General features: G+C 42.7%; 1 protein-coding gene across 1 annotated transcript in view; it reads right to left on the bottom strand.

Moving 5' to 3' along the window:
• Nucleotides 1–4,892, bottom strand: part of LOC103205151 (acidic mammalian chitinase) — a 14,809-nt gene extending 9,917 nt beyond the window's left edge. Inside the window, exons 1-4 of the mRNA XM_007950425.2 lie at nt 4,868–4,892; nt 2,611–2,634; nt 2,312–2,513; nt 614–670 (exon numbers count right to left, since the gene is read on the bottom strand). Coding sequence (XP_007948616.2) covers nt 614–670; nt 2,312–2,513; nt 2,611–2,634; nt 4,868–4,892 — 308 coding nt within the window. The remainder of the gene's footprint in view (nt 1–613; nt 671–2,311; nt 2,514–2,610; nt 2,635–4,867) is intronic.
• Between the last annotated feature and the right edge of the window lie 7,560 nt (nt 4,893–12,452).

Here is a 12,452-nt window from a genome sequence, read left to right on the forward strand (position 1 = left end):
CTACTTCCATAGTGATACTGCCTCGGAAACCCAAGGAGGGGTCACTATGAGTTGGGGCCAATTTGACAGCATACAACAACAACAACATATTCAGTTATTAAGTCATTCGTTCAATATTTAGTGAGTTCTGTAGTGACAGTGAAGAATAAAATAGAATTTCTGCCCTGGAGGAGCTCATATAAAGGAAGATAAAGAGGCAATTAAAATTCAGTGTGGTAAGAGCTATGATGTAAGAGCTCTAGTGACACAATGGTTAAGCACTCAGCTGCTGACTGAAAGGTCAGTGGTTCTAACCCACCGGGTACTCTGCAGGAGAGAGATGTAACAGTTTGCTTCCATAAACACTACAGCCTTGAGAACTCTGTGGGGCAGTTCTACCATGTCCTATAGAGTTGCTATGAGTTGGAATCAACTCAACAGCACACAATAACAAGAGCTATGATGTTGGTAATTCAGAGTTCAGGGAAAGCTGATCAGAGAAAGGTTCTGAAATGTGGAAACTGAATTCTGGGTAGATGCAGGGGCTATCTACTTCAAAGAAACTCAGAGCCCTTGGAATTTGAAAGAGATTGAGTAATCTGGGACTGATTCAGCCATTAAAATGAAGTTTTACCCCTGTGTTCCAAAATTCCAGCCACCAACAGACAGCAGGGTTTTCAGTTCCGTGTTGCTGGAGATAAAAAGATACCAATGTCAATGGAATTCCACTGGTTAGGAGGAGATGTCATCTGCTGATCAGTCCCTCTTCCCTCATATCCCACACCTGAGCAGCCCAATGATACCCCAAGATCTGTGATCTTGTTTTGGGAGCAAAGCTCTTTTGCTATCTTGTCATCGGTGCCTCCAGGGCACATTATAAATACTTGTTGAACAGGTTCCCAACTCTGCAAATGGGCAGTGACCTTTAAGGGATGAAGAAGCAGAGTACTCAGAGGAGAATGTTGTTGTTGTTGTTGTTATGTGCCGTCGAGTCAAACCCGACTCATAGCGACCCCTCCTTGGGTTTCCGAGGCAGTATCACTACGGAAGTAGGATTGCCCAACCTTCCTTCCGAGGAGTGGCTGGTGGGTTTGAACCGCCAGCCCTCTGGTTAGCAGGCAAGTGTCTTAGCCACTATGCTACCAGAGCTCCCCGGAGGAGAATAGGGGAACCTAAAAGGAGTTTCTTAGTATAAACAAAGGAGCTCTAGTGGCATAGTACCTAAGGCATTTGAGGGCTAACCAGAAGGCTGGTGGTTCAAACCCACCAGCCACTCCTTGGAAGGAAGACTGGGCAATCTACTTCCATAAAGATTTACCACCTCGGAAACCCAAAGAAGGTTGCTATGAGTCAGAATCAACTTGATGGCAGTGAGTTTGGGTTTTGTTTTGTTTTGTTTTGTATAGAGCTGGAGCTCAGAAAATGGAAACTCTGAGTCCCTCAAAGGAAAGAGCAAGGAGTAGGGGACAGTGGAAGTATCCATCATTTTCTGAGTACCTATTAAATATCAGGCATTTCGTAACTCAAATAATCTTACAAGGTATGAAAGTAGTACATTCCATTTTATCTTTAAGCAAGTCAGAGAAGTTACCTAACTTGCCCAAGATGAACCAACTAGTAAGGTGGTAGAGCCAGGATTCAAACTTCCTTTATGCCAGAGTATCTCCCAGCAGGCATCCATACCCTGTCAACTTGATCACAAAACCTACTTATCAGATTACCAGATGAACCAAAGTTTCAGTGAATCTATCTGATAAACTGATCAGATATTCCTGCATTTTTCCACTTACTAGTTCTGTGGACTAGGGAAAGCTTTTCACACCTTTATAACTCAATTTCCTCAACTTTAAAAATGGTTTTAATATACATAAGTCATAGTATTTATTGTGTGAGAGAAATAAAATAATAAATGAAAATCACCTAGCATAATGCCAGGCACAAAATAATCATCCAATCAATATGCTAAGATTTTAACTAGCACAAGAACCATTTTAGGTTCAATTAGTAACTATTTGACAGGTTGACGTAGGGCATGTATTGCACCATGGCAAACTCCAGGGGGTACTATTCACAAAGAACCTCTTGTGGATGGCACCTCCTGGACTGAGAGAATACAAAGCCAAGGACCTAGGGAGAAAATAATCCAGAAAAAATGACAGCAGCCTGACTCTCCTGGGGATAATGATGCTGACAGCTCTGCCAACCAGGCATAGGAATGATTGCGGACAGCACTCAAAGGCCAAGCATCCTGGTGTTAGTGCCTTATGGGAAACTTCTGAAATGCTGAAGTGAGAGCTTCCAACCCAGCACAGAGCCTTAGCCCAGAACTCACTAGTTCTTGAGGCTGTTGATGCCAGCATAGAGGGCCTCATCATTCCACTCGATGGTTTTGATCTGATTGTTGGCCATGCCAGCAAAGGCATAGATGATGTGTGTGCAGAGACAAGGGTCCACATTCTCAGGCATGTAGCGTGCAATCCCAGGGCGGTACTGGCTCCAGTTTGTGAAGTAACAGACGATTTTGGTTGCTGTGCCTGGAATGTTGATGAAGTCAGAGATCAACCCTGTCCTGAATGATTTCCCAACTCCCAAAGTACCCTGGCACACCCCACCCTCACATGAAGCACTTACCCAGCTGCAGCAGGAGGGCCAGCCCTAAAAAAGAAAAGAGCCTTGGTTGGAGGGTGCCAGGATATTTTTCCCTGGCTGGAAAGGAGGAAGCCTAGGGCATCACTGGCTGGTAGATAGAGAATGGGAGCTGGGGTTTGTTGGCACTGTGCTCTATAAATGCTTCTCCAACATGGGCCCCTACATGAAGTTTTGGGAGAAGGTGCCTAGTGTAGGCATTCAATGAATGACATAACAACTCCGGTGATGATGACAGATAGCTCAGGAACAAACCCATTTTAAGTACTGGGTTCTAGAAGCAAAAAGGAAAACTAGGCAGAGGCTCTGTCTTTAAGAATATTACATCTAGTGGAAAAATAAAATCTATAAGCAAACAGGTGCAATTTAACGTGATAAGCTATAAGATTAAGATATTCAGAGTATTATGGAAAACAGTTATCATGGAAAATATCCCAAGACAGGTGATGTTTAGGCTGGGCTTCCTGTTCTCTGTCTAGGTTCCTCTGGAATTTGTTCTTGCTTATCTCTGTAAAAAGGAGCTCTGGTGGCACAGAATTGGGCTGCCACCCAAAAGGTAGGCAGCTCAAACCCACCAGCCACTCCACAGGAGAAAGATGAAACAGTCTGCTTCTGTAAAGATTCACAGCCTTAGAAACCCTATGAGGCAGTTCTACTCTGTCCTATAGTGTCACAATGAGTCACCATCAACTCAGTGGCAGTGGGTTTTTTCTGTTTGTTTGTTTATCTCTGTAATAACTCTTGCCATATTGAAAGATAATTGTTTATAGGTCTGACCACTAGACAATGAGCTTCTTGAAAGTAGGGACTGAGTTCCCACTACCCAGGGCAATGCCTGGCATACAGTCAACTCTTCATCAGTATTTGTTGAATGAATGGACTAAAGATAAAACAAATTGTTAGAAAAGGATGGAAGAGGCATTGCAGGTGGATAAAAGAGTTTTCAGAGAGATAGTCCCTTTACATTAAGGACTAGAACTCACTTTTTCCAGAACAAATGTCACTATAACTTTCAACTTAGATGATGTTTCTAAATTCTATTCCCTTCCTAGCCACCCAAACACACTCACTATGGGCTTTTGTGCCCAGCCCAGTGATGACTCTCATTGGGCTCCTCACAGCATGGTCATCATCTCTGGGGATAAGTCAGCACTTCAGGAACAGCATTAACTCTTTAAGATCTTTTCTTCCTCCCTCCCCAACCCCTCAGACCTGTCCCTAGACTACAACATTCAGAAAAACCTCAGCCTCATTCATTTTTTCTACTAATTGCTCCTGTTACTTTATTGGTCCTTGGTCAAGTCTATGCATGGAGCTCCTGCTCTGTGGCTAACAATGAGGATGAATCAGAGAATGTTAGAATTGGAAGGTCAAGTCCAAATCTTGCATCATTTTACATGTGGGGGGATGGCCTTGTCTTGGTCCATCAGAGTTATCTGTTTTCCCTTCATTATGGAGCCCTCAGATGCTCAGTGGGTCTCCCTTCCTTCCCCAATGTTATGGATTTAGCTGTGTCTTCAAAAAAAGATAGGCTGAAGTCCTAACATCTGGTACCTGTAAATGTGACCTGTTTGGAAATAGGGTATTTGAAAACATTGTCACTTAAGTTAACATGAGGTCGTACTGGAGTAAGATGGCTCCTAATCTACAAAAGAGAAAACACAGAGGGAAAGACAGAAGTATAGCCATATAAATATGCATTTAAAAAACCCAACTCATTGCCATTGAGTAGATTCCAACTCATAGTGACCTCCTTTGGATTTCCAAGGCAGTAAATCTTTACAGAAGTACATTGCCCAGTCTTCCTTCCACAGAACAACTGGTGGGTTTGAACCACCAACCTTCTAGTTAGCAGTCAAATGCCTTAGGCACTACCACCAGAGCTCTTCTACAAACCAGGAAATTCCTGGGGCTACAGAAGCTGAGACAAGAAAGGATGTTCCTCTAGAGACTTGGGAGAAAGCATGGCCATGCTGACATCTTGATTTGGACTTCTAGCCTCCAAAACTGTAAGAGAATAAATTTATATTCTTATAAATGACCCAATTAGTGCTATTTTGTTATGGCAGCCTTAGGAAACTAGTACATCCACTATGTTATGAACCCAAGGAGGCTGGAGAGAGTAAGGAGACAATGCAGGAGGCTTTGAAGTATGGGGAGTCAGGGAAGAGACAGTGAGCCAGAAGAGGAGAAAAAAACAGGTGCCCTGAAAGGCCAACAGGCTCTCCTGGAAAAGACTCACCAGCAAGAATCAACAGCTTGCCCATTTTGGTAGTAAGTCCTGAATCCGAGTTCTAGACCTGACTAGGCTTTCCCTGGCTTTTTATAGGGAGCATACCAAGCCTTCCTACTTATCACCTTGTTCCCTGCAGCAGGCAAGGTGGGGGCTCAGGAATAAAGGGGCATGGAGTAGCCTTTCATGTCTGAATCTTATCTGTGTTTTCCATCTTGGGTAATCAACCCAAGAACACAATGGAGACTGATGGGAACAGCCTCAAAATTGAACTGACTGTTGACTGAAGGTACATTTAGCAAAATGGCATATTTGGCACACGAATGAGGCTGGCGTAGGGGTCTAAAGTCATTGCAGGGTCACAACAAGCCCCACATGCCAAAAGAAACCAGCTGGATCCTCAGGGAGGAGCATGGACAAGGAAAATCAGGTGGCTACTAAGCTTTATTCCTGGGGAGACAATGATGAGGACGCCCTGCTCCTCCCTTCTCCTTGATTCAATTACTGTACTAGGTCTTGATTAGTAGCTGGAAGTTTGTGAAGGTCCATCAAGTTTGAGGTGAGAAATCATCATTTTTCAAGTTATTTCTGTTTAATTAAAAAGAACCCATGTGTCACAGTGGTTAAGCATTAGGCTGTTTGAACTCACCAGCTGCTCCATTGGAGAAAGATGTGGCAGTTTGCTTCCTTAACAATTTAAGGAAAACTTATGGGACAGTTCTACTGTCCTACTGGGTCACTATGAGTCAGAATTGACTTAACAGCAAATGGTTTAGTTTGAGTTTTCTGTTTAGTTGACTATTACTAAGTTCTTATAAAACTCCAAAGGAGATCTGGTGGTGTAGTGCCTAAGGCATTTGATTGCTAACCAGAAGACTGGAGGTTCAAACCCACCAGCCACTTCACGGAAGGAAGACTACTTCCGTAAAGATTTACCACTTCGGAAACCCAATGGGGGTCACTATGAATTGAAATCGACTCGATAGCAGTGAGTTTTTGTTTGTTTGTTTTAATAAAACTCCAAACCACCAGTTGCTGTTGTGTTGATTCTGACTTGTAGTAGCCCCATGTGTGTCAAATTAGAACTGTCCTTCATAGGGATTTAATGGCTGTGACCTTTCACAAGTAGTTGCCAGGTGTTTCTTCCAAGGGGTCTCTGGGTGTATTCAAATTGAACACTTTTGGTTTGTTGCTGAGCTCTTAACCATTTGCATCAACCAGGGACTGCACTCACTTCACATACAATGAAAAAAATTTTCCTGGGACAAAGACGTTTCTAATTAGGCTTTTATTTAGAAGATAAAAGAAGTAAGACAAAGGAGAAAGTTCTAGATATCCATATAAATTAGAGAACATGCCCTTGCAAAAATGCCCCTGAATCAAGCCTTTGAAAATTATGGTACCTAAGGGTCTGCCTCCCTCCCACCCCACCCCAAACACACACACACACTTCCAACCTTACTATTCACACAAAAAGGGAAATCACTGACAGACAGCCCACCAGGGGACCACATCACAGGTTTCCGGGCCATGTCTGAGAGGCCCCTGGCCCCAGAAGGCAATGAGAGGAGACAAAGAGTAGCCTGCTCTCCTCTAAAGAGTCCTGGATTTACCTTTGGCATTGACACAAGCCCCAGGGCACCACCCACACTGATGGAATCCCATCCAGGAGAGAGTGGTGCTGCTGGCTGCACTCCCAGTGCACCTTGAGAGGAAGTGTAGCTACACCGCCCACTCAGAGATCTCCAGGTGAATTTTCAAGATCTTCTGAAAGGTGCAGTATCCCTGGGTGGTACAAACGGTTAAGCACTTGGCTACTTACCAAAAAGTTGGTGGTTAGACCAAGAAAACCCTATGGAACAACTCTACTCTGTAACACATGGGGTCCCCATGCCTCAGAATTGACTCAACGACAATGGGTTCATGTCTTGGGTATCATCTCTCAGAGTCCCTGGGTGCCTAACCAAAAGGTTGGTGGCTCAAACCCACCCAGAGGGGCCTTGGAAGAAAGGTCTGGAGATCTGCTTCCGAAAGGTCATTAAAAAAACAAAAAACAAAAAAAACCACCTCACTGCCGTGGAGTCTTTTCTGACTCATAGCAACCCTTCCTTGGGTTTCCAAGGCAGTATCTCTATGGAAGTAGATTGCCCAACCTTCTTTCTGAGGAATGGCTGGTGGGTTTGAACTGCCAGCCTTCTGGTTAGCAGTCAAATGCCTTAGGCACTACACCATTGAAAACCCTATTGAGCATAGTTCTACTCTGACATCCATGATGTTACCATGAATCAAAATCAACTTGACAGCAACTGGTTGAGTTCTGAAAGGTGCTGTTCCTTGGTGACTTCTAGCCCAGATGCATCTGAGGGCAATCTGGGTCCACAAAGAACACAGGAGTGGATCAAAAAGACTTCAGTACAAGTATGGGGCAGTGGCGGGGGGTGGGGGGAAGGATGTTGCCCCAGGGCTGATGGGCACCCCCAGAGCTATTATCCACTATACTCCCCTGACTCTTTCCAGGTCAGTTTGGCATCAGTTTGAACACTTGGAGACTAACAAATATGAGGCAATGTCTAACTAGAATTGCACCACTCTTGAAAATAGTGTAGCAAGTAACATTCATTCAGCAATACAATGTGCCATGTGCTTCTCATGTTTCATTTAATTTAAACTCAAGCAACTCTTTGGGACAGATGCTACTATTACCATCTATTTTACAGATTAGGAAAACTGAGCGACAAAGAGATTAAGTAAACTTCCAACAGTCACACAACTGGTAAATTGCACTGCTGTGAGCCCAGCACAGGCAGCCTGACTCTGGGAGCCCCAGTTCTTAGCCACAATGTCCTACTGCCTCTCATCCCATCATACCATGCAACTCCAGGATGTGGTTCTTTTTTGATAGAAGACTGTTAGCCTTAAAAGTTCTCCTTAAAGTGGTTGTCTGGGGGAGGGGTGCTGACTAGGGTCCCTCCACAATCCCAGCCAAACAAGAGGTCCTAATTGCCTTAATCTTCTCCCGTATGTTTGCAAAGCAAATGGTTCTGTTCTCATAGCAGGTACAAGAGAAAGTCCCCTATATTTCAGGGCATGGAGCCCAAGACATAGCTCTTTCTTTAATGGGCAATTAGGCGTCATGCAATGCCAAGGTTAAAATGTTGGGCAGCTGTCCATACTTCATCTTGTGCCCCATTACAGCAGCAGGATAATAGGAGTAACTACAAACACTTCAATAATGTTCATGATATGCCAGGCACTAAATGCCTAAATGCTTTACAAATATTAACTTACTTAATGCTTACAAACTCTTGTGAGGTAGATACTCTTACTATCCGTATTTCACAGATGAGAAAACTGGAGCACAGAGACATTATGTAATTTGCCCAAAGTCGCTCAGTCAGTAAGTGTCAAAGCCGGAATGTGAACCCAGGCAGTCTGATTCCAGATTGTTTTCTTAATGACTTCACTACTTCTTCTTACGAATGTGGATTACCAGAAGAAGTAGATTTCGAGGTCAGGAAGATATCCCAAGCAAAGTAATATCTATCTTATAGTAAAAAGATCTGAGAACTGGGGTGGCATTTAAAGAGACTTTGGAGGCTAGCTTACCCGCAGTCTCCAATCAGTGCTTGCCACCCCCACTCTATTTCATGTATAACTGATACTTTCTCAGTCAGAAGTAAAGGGTTATTTTTTTAAAAAAAAAAGTTAAACCAAACTCATTGCTTCTGAGTTGATGCTGACTCATAGTGATGCTATAGGACAGAGTAGAACTGCCCCACAAAGTTTCCAAGGCTGTAACCTTTATAGAAGCAGATTGCCACATCTTTCTCCCATGGAGAGGCTGGCAGGTTTGAACTGCCGAACTTTGTTAGCAGCTGCGCACTTAACCACTGTGCCATCTGGGGTCCTTATTCAAAAGCAGTTTTAAAACAAATCCCTAGTATTCTCACCCTCACTTTCTTTCAGAACATATCTCCATCTCTAAGCCCCTCTGCCATAGAAATTCTGTTGCTACCACATTCTGAGATTTGATCTAGTTGTCACCACTTATTAGATGTGTGAATTTACATTTCCTGAGCCCCAATAAACTCATCTGTGTGGGGCTCACATTACCTAGTTTACAGATTACGAGTATTAAATATGTGCATGAAAGTGTTATTTCAGTCATTAGGATAAAAATAATTTTTCTAGAAGGAAAGGATTGGAAGGAAATTGGAAAAGTGGGAAGAACACAGTTCATCCTAAAATTAGGGTGTCTGAACTCAGAAATAATCTTAGATCTGAGCAAGTGGAGTCCCTGGCTTGGGCACCATGCTTTAAATCAGGGGGTGGTGAACTTTTCTATAAAGGGCCAGAAAGTAAATACTTTAGGCTTTGAGGGCCGTATGATCTGAAAAGTCTCAACTCCATAGGAGAAAGCAGCCATAGACATTTTGTAACAAACAAGATGTGACAGGGGGCTGGATTTAGCCCAGGGACATAGTTTGCTGACCTTTGCTTAGACGATTCCACTGTGGTCCTTCTCTAGCTATACTCTCCCGGTCAGGTGAGCAGACTGTAGAGCTGGGGCACATCCACCTGGAGCTCACACATCCTTCCCCTTCTAAACCATGATCCTGACACCCAGGACTCCTGGCCCAGATAGCCTGGGCCTACTTTCAGGGTCTGCATAGGCCTTTTCCTTGGGTTCAACCTGAGGGTAGACCATACCACTGATGGACACAGACTCAGTCCCAAGGCCCTTTGTGGGGACTGTAGACAATGTGTAGATGCAAAGACTGAGATGTCCACTATGTGTGAGCTGAAGGAGAGGAGAGAATTCTGGTGCAGAATTCTGAGGAGTCTGAGAAATCATAATTCAAGTCTTATTTTTTAGGTTGTTACAAAGGCATATTTTAACAGTTTATTAGCTCTTTTAAATATTCAAACATATGGTTCGCGAGCCTACATTGTACCCTCACCCTGGGCTCCACAAACAGGAGAGGCAGGACTGCCTCACACCACAAGGTAAAAGATTGCACAAATGAGGCCACGCTTGTTGAAGCAAAAAAATTGTCTTATTGTTCCACAGCACAAGTCATCAGCAGTTGCAGGAGCACAAAGCTTCGCCCAGATCAGGGTCTGAAAGAAAGATGGGAGAAAACTTAGAGGAGAGAGAACTTGAGGTCTGTCTGGCAAGGTGAATCCCACACAAGAATTCCTGGAGAATGAGTACGCAGCAAAGTCACTATGCCTGCTCAGCTACAGGTGAAGCCTAGAAACAAATGGAAGACTATTTCTTCATGGTAATCAGTAAGAAAATATATTTTAAAGAAAGTACACAACAGGAAAGGAGAAGGAAACTAAAAAGGCTCACTACAATAAACCAACAAAACATAAAAGCAAGCAGTGCTAAAGGACAAAGAAGCCTTTAACTAAAAAAAAACCTCACTGCTGTCAAGTCGAACCCGACTCATAGCAACCCCTCCTTGGGTTTCCAAGGCGGTATCACTATGGAAGTAGATTGTCCAACCTTTCTTCTGAGGAGTGCTGGTGGGTTTGAACCACCATCCTTCTGGTTAGCAGTCAAATGCCTTAGGCACTATGCCACCAGAGCTCTTTAGATACACAAAAAACAAGTAACAAAACAGCAGAAGTAAGTCACTTCTTATCAATATTTACAGTGAATATAAATGGATTAAATGGACCAATTAAATAGTATAGAGTAGAAGAACGGATTTAAAAAAACACTGTGATTCAACTATATGTTGTTTACAAGAGGCACATCTTGTAAATACAAGGACACGAATAGGTTGAAAGAAAAAGGGTAGGAAAAATAGTCCATGCAAATAATAAACAAAAGGGCTAGAGGGATGATCTTAATATCAAAGTAGACTTTAAGACAAAATCTGTCAGAAGAGATAAAGATAGACATTATATAGTGATAAAAGGGTCAATTAATCAAGAAGATTTAATAATTACAAGACATATACATACTCCACATTGGGGCACCTAAATATATAAAGCAAACACTGATAGAACTGAAGGGAGAAATAGATAGTAATGCTGCTGGTTAAAAATCCAGGCTCTCCTTGGCATGACTCTTTGTAGGTAATAACAAGAGCCTGCGGTGGGGGAACAGAAAGGCACTTTTATTTCTTTGGCCAAGGAAGGGAAGAGCCAGGGCTAGTTCCTCCAAGACTGCTCCAAGGAAGGCTCCTTCAAACTTCCCTTATATACAGTTTACAAAGCAGGAAGTCATACAAAATCATGGGTATTCGTACTTCTACATTCTACACAGGCACAGTTAGGGTTACATATGTTGTATTTATAAAAAATAGTGATTAAACTCTACCCAGAGTTGAAGAGGTTAATAATATTCATGAGGCATTTTATGACCTAAAGGTCACCTAGGATACTAAGATGGCTTACAAACTGACTCAAGCTAGTTTTGGCTAGCCCAGGGAGGTCAGGAGAAATAGGATGAGGGGCGGGGAAGTTGGTTCACTTAGCTGTCTTGCTAATCTTATAGGGCCAGTATGCTTAGTCTTAGTAATACAGTAATAGTTGGAGATTTCAATACACCACCTTCAATGTTGTACAGAATATCTAGAAAGATCCGCAAAGAAGCAGAAGACCTGAATGACACTCTAAGATGAGACTTAACAGACATATATAGAACTCTCTATCTAAAACTAGCAAAATACACTTCTAGTCCAGTGCACATGGATCACTCTCTAGGATAGACCATGTCTTAACTCACAAAGCAAGTCTTGATAAATTTTAAAAGATTGAAATCATACACAGTATTTTCTCGAAGCACAATGGAGTCAAGCTAGAAATCAATAACAAACAAACAACAACAACAACAAGAAAAAAGCCTGAAAAATACACAAATATATGGAAATAAAACAGCATACTATTAAACTACCAATGGGTGAAGGAAGCAATCAAAAGAGAAGTCACAAATTGCTTTGAGTCAAATGAAAATGAAAGCACAATATATCAAAACTTATGGGGTGCAGAGAGGGAGAATAGTTACATTGAAGAATGTAATCCATGTTACTGAATTGAATATATAGAAACTATTGAATTGGTGTATGTTTTGTTCGTCTATTCTCAACAACAACAACAACAAAATAAATGAAATTTGTTGTTGTTGTTGTTATGTGCCATCGAGTTGGACCCGACTCATAGCGACCCCTCCTTGGGTTTCCGAGGCAGTATCACTACGGAAGTAGATTGCCCCATCTTCCTTCCAAAAGTAAATTACCCAGTCTTGCTTCGGTGCAGTGGCTCGTGGGTTTGAACCACCAACCTTCTGGTTAGAGGTCAGATGCCTTAGGCAGTATGCTACCAGAACTCCTAAATGAAATTTAGGAAAAAATAAAAAAAGGAGAAATATTCCAAAGGCCAAGTCAGTAATCTAAGGCCTGAATCAAGTTAATGAACTATAGATCCTCAGAGTTAGAAGGGAGCTGCCCAATGGTCTAGTGAGGGAGTTTTCTCACTGTTCTGGGCCTCTTTCAGGACAGTCTCCTGTGCTGGAACCAATGGATCTCAGAATAGCTAGCTGATTAGCAATAGCTCTCCCATCCACAAGAGAGGATATATT

This window comes from Orycteropus afer, unplaced genomic scaffold (assembly GCF_000298275.1).
Source record: "Orycteropus afer afer isolate SDZICR_OR568_19922 unplaced genomic scaffold, OryAfe1.0 scaffold00010, whole genome shotgun sequence".
Taxonomy (NCBI): Eukaryota; Metazoa; Chordata; class Mammalia; order Tubulidentata; family Orycteropodidae; genus Orycteropus; species Orycteropus afer.